This window comes from Gossypium hirsutum, chromosome A12, assembly GCF_007990345.1.
Source record: "Gossypium hirsutum isolate 1008001.06 chromosome A12, Gossypium_hirsutum_v2.1, whole genome shotgun sequence".
Taxonomy (NCBI): Eukaryota; Viridiplantae; Streptophyta; class Magnoliopsida; order Malvales; family Malvaceae; genus Gossypium; species Gossypium hirsutum.
The window spans coordinates 103,935,465-103,952,704 of NC_053435.1; the positions used below are offsets into that span (position 1 = coordinate 103,935,465).

Consider the following 17,240-nt stretch of genomic DNA (forward strand, 5'->3'; position numbering starts at 1 on the left):
ACGGATAGCCTAGTAAGTAATGAATGTGGCGCTTAAAAAGGAGGACAAATGAAACCAGGTGGAGGGTTTTTCCCACAAGTTATTAAAGCTTGAAGAGCAAGGGGAATGAAGATGTTAAGGTTTAGGAGCTTAAGCCTTATGGCTGTGCAAAGACAAACGGCTGCTTCGAGCTCTAGTAGACCTCCCAGCACTGGGCAGCAAGCATTCTCAACAGGGTCTCCTAACCCAATATGCACCAATCCTCCAAGCACATCCACGCACAGTCCTAGCTTAAGTGCATTAACCGGGCATGTTGGTTGTGTTGGCACATAATTAAATTAATCTTGCACAAAATAAATTATGAAAAGTTACGAATGTGAAGAGGCTTGAATATGAAGAGTTAATAATGCAAAGAGACTTGAAGATGAAAAGTTACACACATGCATGGATAGTCATAACTCTTATAGTATTTAAGTTATGTAAATGAATAGTCACAACTCCTAGCATTTAGTGATATAGATGAATAGTCACTTACAACTCCTATATAAAGGGTTGTATGTGATGAAGAATATTATTGAGTGAGTGAAATAAAAATTAATCAAAAGGGTGTTTTCTTTCTTCCATAAAAATTATTTCTCTTTTCATTATATTCTTTATTATATTCTTTGTTTTATTTCTCCAAATTTTGATCAATTTTCTACAAATTGGTATCAGAGCCAGGTTCGATCGAAATGAACAATTCTATTCCTCTTTCTTCCGTTCCCCAATTAACCAAAGAAAATTATGGCAAATGGAGTATCCAAATGAAGGCTCTTCTTGGATCTCTAGAAGTTTGGGAGATTGTTGAAAAATGTTATAATGAAGTTGAGACTGAAGAGGAGGAAGGATTAACACAAGTTCAAAAAGAGAGTCTAAGAAAATCAAGGAAGAAAAATCAGCAAGCCTTATTTTGAATATATCAAGGAGTTCAATCATATGAAGCGGCTTGGGAAAAAATAGCTTGTGCCACCACGGCAAAACAAGCATGGGAATTTTTACAAAATTCATTCAAAGGAGATGAAAAGGTGAAAAGAGTTCGGTTGCAAACTCTTCGAGGAGAGTTTGAAAGATTGCAAAAAACAGAGTCAGAATCAGTTTCTGATTACTGTTCACGGGTTTTGTCCATAGTCAATCAATTAAAAAGAAATGGTGAAACTATGGATGATATTCGTGGTGTTGAGAAAATCCTCCGTTCTTTAGATTCCAGATTTGACTACATTGTGGTTGCCATTGAAGAATCAAAGGACTTGAGTACCATGACTATTGATGAACTCACAGGTTCGTTGCAAGCCCATGAAGAAAGATTAAACAAGAAGAAAAAGGAAGTAGATCTAGATCAAGCACTCCAGTCAAAGTTGTCTCTAAATGAGAATAAGGGAGATTTTAAAAATCAAAGAGGGAGAGATCGTGGTCGTGGAAGAGGAAGAAATTTTAGAGGAAGAGGCTCAAATGCTCGTGAAAGAGGTGAAGATGTAAGCATGGAGAATGGATGGAAAGAAGCCAACCAAAGTCAAAATTTTAGAGGATCACAAAGAGGACGTGGACGTAGAAATCAAAGAGGAAGAGGTCGTGGCTATTTTGAATGTTATAATTGTCGCAAACCTGGTCATTTGGCAAGTGAATGCTGGTACAAAAAAGAAGAGAAAAATGAAGCTAATATAGTACAAAATAATCAAGAGCAAAAGCAAGAAACTTTGTTGCTCGTATCTCATGGTGGAGAGATTGATGATGTCTGGTACATAGACAGTGGTGCTAGCAAGCATATGACAGGTAACAAAAATTTATTTTCGAAGTTCTTTGAATCTGATTGTGGAAAAGTAAAAGTAGGAGATGGCAAAGCTTACAAAGTTAGCGGTGTTGGTGAGTTGGAGTTCAAAACAAAGCAAGGAAGGGTAGAGAAAATGTCTGAAGTTTATTTTGTTCCTGGTCTTAAAAATAATCTGCTTAGCGTTGGGCATCTCTTAAAGAAGGGGTATGATATTCATTTCCGAGACATGGCTTGCTATTTATCAAAGAAAAATCAGGTTGTTGCTAGAGTTGGAGTGGCATCAAATAATCTTTTCTCTCTTACCCTTCAAAATCAGAATATGTCTTGTTTTATTGGTGCTCATAAAGGAATTTCAAAGTTATGGCATGATAGATATGGACATTTAAACTATGGAAATTCGGAGATGCTTTCAAGGAAGATGATGGTTAGAGGTTTACCAAAAATCGATCGGCTTGATGATGTTTGTGAAGCATGTCAACTTGGAAAGCAACACAAAATTGCTTTTCCTTCTCAATCCTCGTGGAAAGCAAGAAGACCATTGCAACTTATTCACTCAGATCTTTGTGGTCCAATGACAGTTTCATCTTTAGGAGGTAATCGTTACTTTATCTCTTTCATTGATGATTACTCAAGAAAGTTATGGGTGTATTGTGTCAAAGAAAAATCAGAGGCTTTTCAGAGATTCAAAGATTTCAAGGCAGAAGTGGAGAACTTTACTGGGTTGAAAATTAACACCTTGCGTACAGATCGTGGAGGTGAATATTTTTCAAAAGAATTTGAGAAATATTGCCGAGATTGTGGCATTCGGCATGAAATGACAGTCCGCCATACACCTCAGCAAAATGGTGTGTGTGAAAGAAAGAACAGAACAATTATGGAAATGGCTAGATGTCTTCTTAAAAAGAAGAGGTTATCAAGAAGATTTTGGGCTGAAGCTGTTTCTTGTGCAGTTTATCTTATAAATAGATCACCGACAAGAAGCTTGGAGAATTGCACACCACATGAGGCGTGGTATGGTATAAAGCCTAGTGTTAGTCATCTTAGAGTATTTGGGAGTGTTGCCTACTCTCATATTCTAGATGCAATGAGAAGCAAGTTGGATGACAAGTCAGAGAAATGCATTTTCATTGGCTATAGTGAAAGAAGTAAGGCATACAAGTTGTACAATCCGGTGAAAAAGAAGATTGTGATAAGCCGAGATGTTCGGTTTGATGAAAATTCCATGTTTGAAGATATGGAAGTTGAAAAGGAAAAGTTGCCAATTTTTCCTTTTGAACTTGAAGAAGAAGAAGAGGCAGTAATTGAGAATGCTGAAGATGATGCTCAAGTAGAAAATCCTCCTGCTTCCCCAAGTTATTCATCAAATTCTTCTTCATCCAGCCCGATCCGAAAAATGAGAAGCATCCAAGAGTTATATGATGTAACGGATGAAGTTGTGCAAAATGATGTTGTATTCTTTGCCTTCTTTGCAGGAGAAGATCCAATTTCTTTTGATGATGCATATCAAGAAGAATATGGAGGAAAGCCATGAAAGAAGAGATTTGCTCAATTGAAAACAATGATACATGGGAACTCACAGATTTACCGCCGCACAAGAATTCAATTGGAGTCAAATGGGTGTACAAGACAAAGATGAATCCGAATGGCTCTATCAACAAGTACAAGGCAAGACTGGTTGCAAAAGGATACAAGCAAAAGGAAGGAGAAGATTTTACAGAGGTATTTGCTCCAGTTTCAAGACTTGAGACAGTTCGGTTACTTATTTCTCTTGCTGCCCAAAACAATTGGAAAATGTTCCAAATGGATGTAAAATCTGCGTTTTTGAATGGTGTTCTCAAAGAAGAAGTCTATGTTGATCAACCACCAGGGTTTGTCAAAAAAGGAGAAGAAGAAAAAGTTTACAAGTTGAAGAAAGCTTTGTACGGGTTGAAGCAATCACCCCGAGCTTGGTACAGCCGAATCGATTCTTATTTTCAAAAGTGTGGATTCCAAAAATCTCCATATGAGCATACTCTCTACATCAAAGGCAATTATCAAGGAAGATTCATGGTTGTTAGTCTCTACGTTGATGATCTTATTTTCACAGGAAATGATGTGAAGACGTTGAAAGAATTTTAGCACTCAATGATGGCAGAATTTAAGATGACAGATTTGGGAGAACTTCATCATTTTCTTGGTATTGAAGTTCATCAATCCAAGAAAGGAATTTTTATTTCACAAGAGAGCTACGCAAAGGAAGTTCTAAAAAAGTTCATGATGGAAAATGCGAATCTAGTCTCTACTCCATGCATTACAGGTCTGAAGTTATCTAAAGAGGGTGAAGGAAAGCTTGTCAATTCCACCATATTCAGAAGTTTGGTTGGGAAGTTGATGTATCTGACTTCGACAAGGCCTGACATCGTGTATGCTGTTAGTTTGGTGAGTAGATTCATGGAGAAACCTTACTCCAATCACTGGGAGGCTGCCAAGAGAATATTGAGATATGTGAAGGGAACCATTGATTATGGAATTTTCTATAAAGCTAATACATTAGTTGATCTCATTGGTTATACGGATAGTGATTTAGCAGGAAGCATTGATGATAGCAGAAGCACTTCTGGTTATGTTTTTCACCTTGGTAGTGGTGCAGTTTCATGGAGTTCAAAGAAACAATCAGTTGTGGCGCTTTCGACTACAGAAGCTGAATATATCGCTGTATCTTATGCAGGATGTCAATTGATTTGGTTACGTAGAATTTTGGAGAGTCTTAAGCAGAAGCAGAGCAAGTCAACGATTTTGTTTTGTGACAATAGTTCTACTATTTCGGTCACAAAAGATCCAGTTCTTCATAAAAGGACAAAACACATTCGCATTCGGTATCACTTCTTGAGGGAACTAGTGAATAATGGTGATATTCAAGTTGAATATTGCAAGACAGAAGATCAGATGGCTGATATCTTCACAAAGCCGCTTAGTGGACAAGTCTTCAAGAAAAATGTTGAAAGGCTGGGAGTTCGAAGCAAGTTTAATTTAAGGGAGACATTGTTGGCACATAATTAAATTAATCTTGCACAAAATAAATTATGAAAAGTTACGAATGTGAAGAGGCTTGAATATGAAGAGTTAATAATGCAAAGAGACTTGAAGATGAAAAGTTACACACATGCATGGATAGTCATAACTCTTATAGTATTTAAGTTATGTAAATGAATAGTCACAACTCCTAGCATTTAGTGATATAGATGAATAGTCACTTACAACTCCTATATAAAGGGTTGTATGTGATGAAGAATATTATTGAGTGAGTGAAATAAAAATTAATCAAAAGGGTGTTTTCTTTCTTCCATAAAAATTATTTCTCTTTTCATTATATTCTTTATTATATTCTTTGTTTTATTTCTCCAAATTTTGATCAATTTTCTACAGGTTGGGTAGTTGGTGGAGTAGGAGTGCTACCCCCACCACCACCTCCACCTCCACCACCGCCACCGCCACCTCCTCCACCGCCGCCTCCCCCTCCACTAGAAGGTGGGTAAGGAGAAGAAGGTGGTGGGTTTGTAACAGGAGGGTTGGTAACGGGAGGGTTTGGTATTGGTGGGACAATAACTGGTGGCCTTGGCGGCTTTTTGGATGGTGGTTCTACCTTTGGGGCGCCTCCATGTTTTGGTGGGTGCTTAGGTTTAGGGTGACCCGGGTGTTTTGGGCGGTGGTATGGGGGGGGTGGACTTGTACAAGGAGCACAAGCATAAATGGGTGGCAACGATACAAACATGAAAATCAACAAGATGAAAAACATGGCCGTAAGCTTCCAACCCATGACTTAGGGTTCCAAGATATTCCCCCGTTTGAGTTTTGATAGGATTGGATGAAATTCAAAGGAAACTATATATAGCTCAACTTTAACGTGTCAGTGTAACCCGTGACTATGGCTAAGAGTTTCAAAACAGCGAGACCCCTAAGAAGGTACCTGAAAGAAAAAACATGGAGGATACGGTTCCCAAGAGACGAAATTGAAAAACAAATTGAAGATTTTGGAAGGTTGTAAGTTTTTTGCAAACTACAATGTCCTGTCCGTGACTGTTGAACAGCTGAGTTTGAATCCGTGAACAAGTGATTGATCTCTGAGCCGGAACAGTAGAGGTTCAGTTTCGCAGATTTCTATGACCTACTTATTTGTTTGTTTCTTACACTAGTTACTTCATTTCCTTTAACATCGTTTTGAAAACCTTTGCCATTCCTTTAATATTATTAGCCTTTGCTAGGGTTACTTCTGCAATTTCTTTTTTTATTTTCGTCAGATTCTGCAATTTCGTTGTGATATCTTATTAAGAAGGAAGAGAAATAATTTCTATAAAAGATTTTGGTGGAGGAAGAGTACTTATGAATATCTTTTCTTTTTTTTTTTGTTCTTTAAAACATTCAACTAATATCATTTCATTACTACAAAGAGGAATTTATAAAAATTTGGAACATCACCCAAGCATAAATAACTTAAGAAGGGTTAAGTACATTCCCTATTCATATCTAAAACCAATTAATAATTTGAAATTACAATATCCACCAGCTTTTGCATCTTTCGAAAAGGAAACATAAAATGTTTTTGCAATATATAAATTTTCGACCTGAATAGTTACGGCCAAGCATCCTCTATTAATTATGCTGTGCTTACTTGTAAGATCAGTAGATGGTACAGCCTAAGTAATGTATCAGAGCAGAAGTCATTCGTGAACTAGCTAAGCGTTTGCACTTTGCAGTTGCTGTGTTTTTAATAATTGAACATGTGAAAGCTCGTCTTTTGTTTTCAATTTTTTTATTAATTAGATTCCGTAGATGGTACTCGCGTCCTACTTGTTATAATGTTAACAGCATTAACTAAATTAAGGTTAAACATTGTTTAAATAAGTTGCATTGAAAAAACAAATCTCGAATTAAACAACTAAAATAAGTTCGAGTCATAATGTACGTGAATTATTTGTGATTCTCTTTCAATTTTATAGTAATGTAGTTGGAACCTACAAAAATAAATAAATATTTTTAATATAGCAGTGAACATGATCAAATCTACATCTAGACATAGATGATTACCTAAGGTGGGTATGGGATACTAGACGACAATTCTCAGTTCAGTTCGCCTATATAAAGTGATTACCAAAGAAAGCTTTGACACCATTGATAAAGTTTCTTATGGCTACTCAGCAATGGTAAAATTATGACGAATGCGAAAAGGGTTTACTGACACGTGAAAATGAATGGGGAGTGCCCGTTTTGCTTGAATATAATGGAGGATGCAAATAATGTTATGAGAATTTGTAGTGCTGTTGTTGTTACTTGGGCATTGGTCGTGATAACTCAAAATATGAATGAATTTTTGTCGATGGAAATTAAGGATTGGGTTTTTGTTAATCTGCGATTTCCGGATTATTTTGCCAATGATGCTATGGATTGGGATGTGCTCTTTGAAGTCATTTGCCGGAACTTATGGCAAAGATGTAATAGGTTAATCTTCGATGAAGATTTCTGTGATATGGAAAGTGTTGTGCAAAGGAGGAGCCAAAGGCTGAATTTAGAGGTCATTAGGAGTCGGGGTAGTGAGGGGCTGGAGTTGGATGGAGGGAACCAATGTAATCATCGACCTAATGGTGGACAAGACCGCCTGAAGTCTGGTGGAAAGTGAACATTGATGGGGCAGTATGACAGAATGATAATGTAGCAGCAGCCGGGGGTAATTAAAGGAGTTTTTCTAGGTTATTGGCAAATTTACGTTACAAATTTTTAAGCCAACCTTCTTGACTTTTTTTTTGGTTGAATTCATTAAATAAGATGAATAAGAGCCAAATTCGAAATTCTGTAGCTCATAATATGTTTAAACTACTAAAAAGTTGAAAATCTAATTTGTAAAATAAAATTCAATTTTAAATTCATTTTTTCATGATAATTTTAACTAATCCATGAAAAATAAAATATGAGATAAAAAGATAATTAAAAACATGAATAGTAAATTCAAAACGGATATTATTATAAATAAATTAGAATTTATTTATTTATTTAATCAATCAATTTTTTAAATATTTTTATTTTGATCACGTATATAAAAATATTTACAATTTAATCATTATCTGAAAACATTTTAATTATCCGGGCATACCTAGTCATGTCCACATAAGCAGTAATTTTACGCAATAAAAAATGGGTTGAAATAAAATTTCTTTCGTCACTGTTCATCTTCCATTTAATGTGCTTAGGGGAATGAGGAAACTGTGAAGAAAAACAGAGGAGCATTGCCCCTGTCCATCTTTGGTGAGGATCCATTGAAACATGAAGATGTTGATCTTATATCCATCAATGATCTTATATCAAGTTGGTATAGCCAAGCTGAGACAAATGCTTCTTTAAATCTGACTAGCAATCCAAGTGAATATGGACATTTTCCCTCTCAGATAGATCTGGGTTCCAAATTAGTAAACGGTGATAATAATTTTGATGACTACTCCTGGGAATTTAAAGGTGCCGTTTCTGGAACTGGAGGAGAAAACCAGTTTTGGAGATTCATATGAAAAATATACTATCAAAACATAGTTAAATGATTATTTAGGAAAAACGGTTTCTGTAGAAAATTTAAAGCAATGAGCTATAATTGGAGGGGGTTTGGGGACAATACTGAAACATAGATGATGCGCATGTTTCGGAAATAATAGGATTAAAAAACATCATCCATAAATGGTAATGAAACAAACGATGATGTTGTTGTTATTATGAATAATTTTGTTTGGAAATTACTTCTTAAATGGAAAAATACGCTGACCCCATTCCACTATTTTAAACAAACGATGATAGCTCTTTTTTCTTTTCTTTTTTTTTTTACTGTTTAAAAGTACCATTGTAATGCTAAATAATCAAAATACCTCATTTATTGATTTATTTTTCTAATTGTTTGTTTTTTAGTGATTTCATTTTAAATTGTAAATGGTAAATATATATGTGTATTTTTAAAATATTTGTATGGGCATGCCATTTATTTTAAATATATACAATTGTAATGATGATGTTTGTACACTACTATTTATCAATTAGTTTCCATCAAATTTAATTTTAAAATTTGAATTAAATATTAAAAAAATCATTATTATATTTAAGTCTAAAATTTATAATAATTTTTGTCAAATATAAGTACTCATCTAAATTAAAAAATAATACAAAATGTCAAACTCAAATATCAAATGATATATTAAACTTTTATTAAAACTAATAAACTACAATTTTTTTTATAATACTTTCTGCCAATTTTTTATTTATTTAAATCTATCCTAAAAACACATTACATTTTTTTTACTACACACTAATGATCTTATCCCAACTTTATATCTGATTTCCAGTTTCTGGTTACAGCGCATGGCCCCCAGATTTGGATCCCTGGATTCTGTAAAACCCCACTGGATTTTCAAGTTGGCTGGCTTAACAAAAATAGAACAATCATTGAATAATGTGGACACAACATCTGCATAGAAATATAATTATGATATTCCCATCAAAAGTAAACCTATTGGTTGAAGTAATTTCATCTATGGCGAGATTAAAATTAGATCTGTAGGCTTATTTGTGTGGTGATACAACATATGAATTGTATAAAAAAAAGTCCTTAATTGTTTTCCATCTTTATGATCATGTCCCTAGCATGATACAGCCTAAGGTACACCATGTAGTTACTGTACAATCGCTACTTTGAATTTGCAAGTTCATAGCTAATACAGAAATGGCGCAATGTTATTTATAATTTTGTTTAATGCCTGCTCTATATATTTAGTTAATTCAAACAATGATTCCATTTAATCAACACATAGTATGTAATTTTTAAATGGTTCCGCATTGAGACGTGGGAATGGACATGTCATATTATAAATTTATAATATGTGGGAAAACAGATTTCATTGGAAAAAGGAAAGCAGAGAAAGCAATTTCACCCTTTGTTTGCCATTCATTGATGAACATAAAAATGGCTTAGCACCAATAATCACACACACACCATATTCTGATTCTCTCATGATTTAGCACCAATCCTAAAATGACAAGGAGGAAATGCATATTTGTTCAAAATGTTTGCTTCAGCAACAAACCCACAATCCATTATTCAACTGTTCAGAGTTCCAGAAGTAAAATGAAACACATGGGGAGACAAGTGACAACAAGAACCGTACAATTGCTCATACAGATCTACCTATGATTCTCCACCAAGCTCCACTCGCAGGTTGTCATATGGATATACTTTAGGTGCCTGGTTAACAGTTGCAAAAAAAAAAAGAGTATATCAAAATATGTTCCCAACAAGTAACACAACTCTAGTGGCGTTCTTTGTTGCAGAGAAAAGTAAAACAATGGATGGAAAAAGGAAGTGAAAAAGTTAAAAAAAATAATTTGAATGTACTTGATACAAAAGAAAAGTGAGAGGAAAGAAAATAAAAAACATTTACTATTTTCAATCCAAAAGCATAAAAATAAATCATTCCAAACTGGAATGAAAGGAGGGGGGGGGGAATGAGAGAAATCTAAGTTAAGTATACGCATATTTACCAGATTAAATGTTTTTTTTTTTTTAAATTCCTCTAATTTTTCGATTCTACCAAGGAATGAATGGAAGAAAATTAATTTTCCTTTCCACTTCTCCATCTTTCTTGCCAAGCACCCTAATGGAAAGAAAAATATATTTTTCTATATTTCTACTTTTCTCCTTCAATTTTTCATCTTTCCTTTCCTTTCAACCTTACCAAGCAAAGCCAAAGATTATAACAAACTAATTAGTCGTTGCAAGCAAACACAATATTAAACCAAATTTAACAAATGTATATCAAATATACTGCTGTCCTGAGCAATGTCATACTGAGTACCTCTACATAGAGCTTATGTTCTGCTATTTATCAAACAAACCATTTGAGATATCCATGGAGGTGAGATGGTAAGTACTTTCGCATCCCCCATGTATAGGAATAAAAGGAAACTATCCTACAAGGGTTTTTTTGCAAACCCCAAAATACATTGTCAACTTTGCTAACTCAACATTTGATGAAGGCAGACAGCCAAAAGCAGTCTCCATTCCAAAGGCAAGGGTTCATTAGAAAAAGAAGCTAGGAGAACCAAAGACATGGATCTTAAATCATAAACTTGAGCAAAGTTCTTAGAGCTATAAAAGATTGTTGAGAACAGGCTAGAGTCCTGAATCGTCTACAAAGAAAGATATTCTGTTCTAACGTGTGTAGTTAGTATAATAATTCAGATAACCGATCCCCAATCCTATGATCGCCACTGACTTGTGCATGAGATTCAATTTTTCTAAGCAGACAAACAGAGCGACACTATGGTACCATGGCATTTGATTCAATAATATCCTCTATTTCTACTTTTTCCAATTTGGGGTATACCAAAAATCGTCACCAAAGCAACAAAATGATATCACTCGCATAAAGAAATTTAAGAGCTATAAGGAAATTTGAACTGAACCAAGGCAAAATCAAACAATCAAGCCATTTTTTTTTTTTTTACTTACAAATGGAATCTTAGAGGCTTTATCATTCCACCAAGCTAAGAATCCCAACGATGCAAAGAAGCTCAAACCACCACACATCCAAGCCAATGCCTCATACTATTCTCAGAAAGAAGACATAAAATAAAAAATCAAACATAAGAATAAACAAGGGACGGAAAAAAGAAACTCAATTTCTTTAATTAATCCAAAATCCCGCAACGATAATCACCAAAAGGACCTTAAAAATTCGAAAAATTTATTACCTTTCCGACAGTATCAGCGATTCGATCGATGCAAGGTTCTGGAAAGGCAGTTCCATTGTCCCACATTAGCTCGTCATTTACAGGAAGCTGAAGCGTCAAAAACAATGTGAAACTATTTTAGGGTTTTGGGTGAATTGTTTTAATATAGTCAAGGAATAAATCAGGAAAACAATGGATTGATTAAGCTTACAGGCTTGTCGGGCACAATATGTTTGCCAACAGGGAGACCCATGCCGGAACGGAGACGGAGAGAGGAGGCAGCGGAGCGTGAAACGATGCCGTTTCCGCCCATGATCTTTGATGCTACATTACTCAATCTTCCTGCCATTTTTTTTTCCTTCGCTTTCTCTAGAACTGAACAGTAGTTTCCTATTGGGTAAGTTAATGTATGGTAGTGTTGGGTCTCGATATCACCCAACTTGATAGGCCCATCAGTGGTATTAGGGAATAAACAAAATGGAACGGGCTCATTGTCCTTCAATATGGACCTGTTTATGTACGAGAGATCATAATCATACTACAACAATAGTTGTATAAAAAATTAATGGTCGACTTGAGATTATGAAATAAGAGGAGCACTGAGCCATCATAAAATCGATTAAAAGAATATTTGAATCAGATTTAAATATTTAATTTTATTGTTATAAATTATAAAATGAATCTTTATATTTATATTATTTATTTATTTATTTTCTTATTTTTTATTATTTTTTAAATTTTAAAACATTTTAGAAAAAATTAATTTTATAATTGTTGAATTAGGAATTAATAGTTTAACCAAAATCAACTGTATAATCACATATGGCATTCAAACATGTCATCCATGAAAGCAAATAAAATTTAAAGAGATATACATTTGACATCCATTTGTTGCCAAAGTAATGAAAAAAAAAAATAAAGAATTTGACAAAAATGGAACCAAAGTTCACTACCTCAATTAAAATAAATAAAGAAGAATTATATAATTATGAATATCGCTTGGATACTCCATATCAAAAGACAAGTTACACTGGTTATTCAAGGTAAGCTTACAAAGGTTATTCGCCACTTTATTTCTATCACGTCCAATCCACTTAACATCGGCTTTGCCAAATAGCTCAATCATGCCTCTAGTTTTTTTGATCTGATGGCCCAAGATCGTAATGTCCTCATGGTGTTTTCGAAAATGATTGACTAAGCTCGCAGAATCAGACTCAAAGATGACCTTATCGAAGTTAAACGAGCGGGCCAAAGTGATACCCTCAATCAACGCACTTAACTCCGCCCACTATGTACTCATATGACCCCAACTCACAATGCCACCAAAAGCGAAACCATTATTATCACGAATAATAATCCCAAATGAAAAAAATAAAGTTAACAGGGTAGATTAGCACACGACATCAAATTGAACGATTTTTTATATAGATACCACATTATAAATTGGGTACAAATTCAGGATCAAATATGAAACTAATGAAGATGATGATTTGCAATTTTTAGATTTATATCTAAATATCATCCAAAATGAGAAAAAAAAACTGATCATAGACAAAGTCGTATGCAAAGGTTTCGTGAAATGAACAGATTGAAATAATTATATCCATAACATTTTATTTCATGGTCATAAATGAAAAAAAAAGAAAAATCTCTGATTACATAAAAAACCAGAATCGCGACAATGGAAAGGAAGGTGATAACCATTAGCCATCTCGTCCATAAGAACATTATTCGCACAAACGATGATTCATGCATGACAAAAAAGACCTAGACTAGACCATTTGCCATAGCAGATAAACGAGGAGATAATGACAAGAATAGTGAGAGCGGTTTCGTTAGCAGTAGTAGGTTCTGGTTGGCCGACATCCACAGCCATTGAGCAGTAGCTCCAGTTGAACGGTAGGGTCGGCTTCAACGAGACCCAAGTTATTGGCCTTCACGATAGCGCAAAGGCAACGCTCCGCTTTAAGAGCTACCAAATGTTGAATGTGGGTGCAGCATGGGCTATCTTTGGCAAGAATTCCCCCGGGCTTCAACACGTTGACGCAAACATTCACGTTATTCTTTGGGCATTCGGTATGTTTAACAATGTTAGCGTTGGCCACTGAGAAAAAGAGCAGGTTAAGGGAGAGAAGTAGGATTGCTGCTGAAACCTTGGAAGCCATTTATCAAAGGAAACACAAATTGAACTTAATTAGTGCAAAGGTTGGTCGAGCTGAAGAAAAACGTTGAGTTCAGAGAGGCTTTTTATAGATGGGAGGTAGGGAACAGTTTGGGTTTTAAAAAAACAAATACAAAATGGAGTCCCAATATGGCCAATTTCGAATCACGATCTTCGATAGGCTTTAGATGCTTTGATTTTCGTTTTTTTATAATTTCCCTAGGTTTTGTTTTAGGTTAAGCTAAGATCATGCATTATTTTAGGATGAAAGCATTTGCATTGCTAAACTTACGGCTAAACCTATGCTTTACGCCCAACACCTGATGGTCGGCAGAACCAGCGAGGAAAGTGTATACTAGGTTGTTAAAAAAGAGATGACCATCACTGGACCTAGCTAGTTGAAGTCAGGTATAACACTATTTAAATTAATATGCCTGTCAATTAAATTAGAGCTAACCTTTACAATACATGTATAAATTTACTTGAGCAGTAAAACCAGATGTTGTGAAAATTAGGTAAGTGTTGTATTTGCGTCTAATTTATGTGAAAAAACTAACATCTACTTTCACTAGATTATTATGAGTTCATCGATCTTTTGTCGGACCGTATAAAAGTATGGCGACTGGTGAGGGGAAAAAAAACATAATGGATATATATGTATATATAGGTTAGATACGTTTACCAATTTGCTTAGTGAGTGTTTTATGTTTATATATAATATCAGTTAAAACACATTTTTAAATAAAAGGTGTCGAGTAATGAAAGAGAACATCGGCAGCAGAGTACCTGACATGATGTTCATCTCTGATTACAAAAGTTTAGGTAGGTAGGTTAGATCTTTACACACCATCGAGCTTCTGCAAAAGAATATGCCTTGTGGCAACACGTCGGTCGATCCTTTGTCGACTCAGATTCGATGTTATTAAAAGCAACGTGATGGTAAGCATAGGTGTAGCCGTAAAATTTGTAATGCAAATGCTTTCGTCCTACTCCTAAATCTGTGCTTTGTCGTTAGCGATATCTAACATTGTCTGTCACCATGCTTAAAAAAACTCGAATATCGTGATCCGAGCCAACAACTCGTTTGACTTGGGTTCATAAAAATTCCCATTAGCACTCCAGATTGGCCATTTCGACCACATTTTGGTATTTTTAATACCCAAACTGTTCCTTACCTCCCATCTATAAAAGCCTGTTTGAAGTCAACGGTTTTTCAGTCACTCAGCATTTGTAATTAATGTTTTGACTCAAATCTCCACACAAATTAACTCCAATTTGTGTTTCCTTTGACAAATGGCTTCCATGGCTCAGCAGCAACTGCCCTACTTGTCTTCCTCAACCTGCTGTTTTTCTCAATGGCCAACGCTGATATTACTACACTAACCCAATCACCAAACTATAACGTGAATGTTTGCGTTGACGTGTTGAGGCTTGGGGCAATTCGTACTAAAGATGGCCCAACGTTGCAGCCTCATTAAAAACTCGATTGCTCTTGATGCAGAGCTTTGCCTTTGCGCTATCGTCAAGGTCAATACCTTGGGTCTTGTCGACGTCGACGCTACCGCTCAACTGGAGCTACTGCTCAATGCCTGTGGATTACACCCAACCAGAACCTACATCTGTTAATCAAACCGTTTTTGCTATTAATAATTGCTGCCCATATTATCTACTCTTTTTCTGTTTGGGCAATGGTGTAGGTCTTGGTTGCCATGCATGAAAAATCGATTCTACGAAGTGTTGAGGTTTTGGTTATATATGTAATCAGAATTTTTTTCATCTATGAGTATTAAATAAATCAAATATAATTGTTCCAAACAACCTTTCCATAGTGATCACTTTTCTTCCCCATTTTGGATGATATTTGGTTGATACCTATGCACCAATGATCACTTTTCTTCCCCATTTCGGATGATATTTGGTTGATTCCTATGCACCAATGCTTTGAAAAAAATGTAAAAATTGCATCTTAATCTTAATGTTGTATTAGATGTTTTGAATCAACTAAAAATTATAAGATCATATATACTACATCTGTGATAAACTGAAGTGATAACAAATAAGACTAACATGTGAATACAATAAACCAGAACCTGATCACTGAGAATCAAACTTAAAGTCAATTTGAATATAAAAATTATAAATAATTCAAACTTGAAACAATATGATACTAGATTCATGCCGTTCTTAACATTTTTTTTTTGCCTTAGGTAAAATAATAAATTAGGCCTCTTTTTTTTTTTAAATTACAAAATGTAACATAATAAAAGTTGAAAAAAATTTGAGATCTTAAGAGATAAAGTATTTATGGTGAAAAATTAAAAGCTTTAGTCATTTAATTAATTTATTTTAGTCTAATTTTTTTTTCCACATAAAAGTTGAAAAAATATTTTTTTGGGCTACACTCTCAAATAACCCCAAAGTCGGGCCTGACTAGACTTAAAACATTTTAGTGAAATTGGTGTATTTCGAGGTTTTTTGTTGTGAAAAATAAATACAGCTCAAATAATCAACATTAACATGATTGAAGTTATTTAGATGGAATCTTCTACCAGCCGTAAACCAATTCTTCTGTCTCATACCGTTTTAATGATCTTGTCTGCGAGTTTATTATCTTCTCAAGAAATATACTGAAGACTCCATTGCCTTAGAAACTTTAATAATGTATGGATTCTCCTTACCAAAGCAGAATTGAAATCCCTGTGTAACACCCCTACCCGTATCCATTGCCGGAATAGGGTACGAGGCCTTACCGTAGTTTACTGAACATTTTCAGATAATTCTGAGTCATTTATTATTCATATTTTGAAAATAATCATAACATCTCTCTATTGGGCCCTCGAAGCCCCAAACATACATTAGAAACCAATCGGAACTAAATAGGGATCATAGAATTTTTTTTATTTTTTTTATTTTTTTCCAAAATCTTAAATTATATTTTCATCTAAGTACTTACCATTTCAATGCTCCTTATAATTAAATGTGTTACCATTCAATCAATAGCTTGGCACTTGTCTAAGCGTCAAACAACATCATTGTTAGTATTCTTGCACATATTTCATATAAATTCAACATTGATATACCTATTTTCTCGTCATATCACCCTTGAGTTTAATAATTGTCTTTACTTACATAATTTCCTCGTATCAACATATAAAAAATAATCATATATGTACATGTCATGAAACATATCATTCTCTTACCGTTTCTTCATAATTATATATCATTTATTTCATTATATCAATATTTCATGCTCCATCATTTTCATATATTTTATGTATATTTATTCCGGTAATAGCGTATATCAAACTTAACATAAATTATATTCCATGTACTTATACTTATTTCGTTTATCTATCTTTATAATTATTTCATACAACTATTTTGTACATATATTTCCATATGACCAGTTCTTGTAAACATTTCACACAACCATTTCATATAACCATTCGTCATCTAATACATATTACCTGAATATCAATTGTTCAACAGATGTCATAGCATCTCCCATCCACGGTCTTATTTATCTTTGACATGATGTCATAGTGTCTTTCAACTATG

General features: G+C 34.5%; 2 protein-coding genes and 1 pseudogene across 2 annotated transcripts; all 3 read right to left on the reverse strand.

Annotated features, from left to right (window-relative positions):
- Nucleotides 1-8: 8 nt before the first annotated feature.
- On the reverse strand, nucleotides 9-5,616 carry LOC107887572 (36.4 kDa proline-rich protein-like; annotated as a pseudogene).
- A 4,093-nt stretch (nucleotides 5,617-9,709) lies between these two features.
- On the reverse strand, nucleotides 9,710-12,039 carry LOC107940832 (NADH dehydrogenase [ubiquinone] 1 beta subcomplex subunit 8, mitochondrial). Its single transcript, XM_016874294.2, has 4 exons — nucleotides 11,733-12,039; nucleotides 11,543-11,629; nucleotides 11,301-11,396; nucleotides 9,710-10,034 (listed from the first exon to the last, which is right to left on the reverse strand). The coding sequence occupies exons 1-4, from the start codon at nucleotides 11,868-11,870 to the stop codon at nucleotides 9,978-9,980; spliced, it is 378 nt and encodes a 125-aa protein (XP_016729783.1). The 5' UTR covers nucleotides 11,871-12,039; the 3' UTR covers nucleotides 9,710-9,977.
- Nucleotides 12,040-13,356: 1,317 nt separating this feature from the next.
- On the reverse strand, nucleotides 13,357-13,686 carry LOC107940841 (putative lipid-binding protein AIR1). Its single transcript, XM_016874302.1, has one exon. The coding sequence runs from the start codon at nucleotides 13,684-13,686 to the stop codon at nucleotides 13,357-13,359; it is 330 nt and encodes a 109-aa protein (XP_016729791.1).
- Nucleotides 13,687-17,240: the final 3,554 nt, after the last annotated feature.

Coding starts and splice junctions, on each gene's coding strand:
- LOC107940841 (XM_016874302.1), bottom strand. CDS start 13,686: ATGGCTTCCAAGGTTTCAGCAGCAATCCTACTTCTCTCCCTTAACCTG.
- LOC107940832 (XM_016874294.2), bottom strand. CDS start 11,870: ATGGCAGGAAGATTGAGTAATGTAGCATCAAAGATCATGGGCGGAAAC. Junction 11,630..11,732: donor ATATTGTGCCCGACAAGCCT/GTAAGCTTAATC, acceptor TTGACGCTTCAG/CTTCCTGTAAATGACGAGCT. Junction 11,397..11,542: donor TCGCTGATACTGTCGGAAAG/GTAATAAATTTT, acceptor TTCTGAGAATAG/TATGAGGCATTGGCTTGGAT.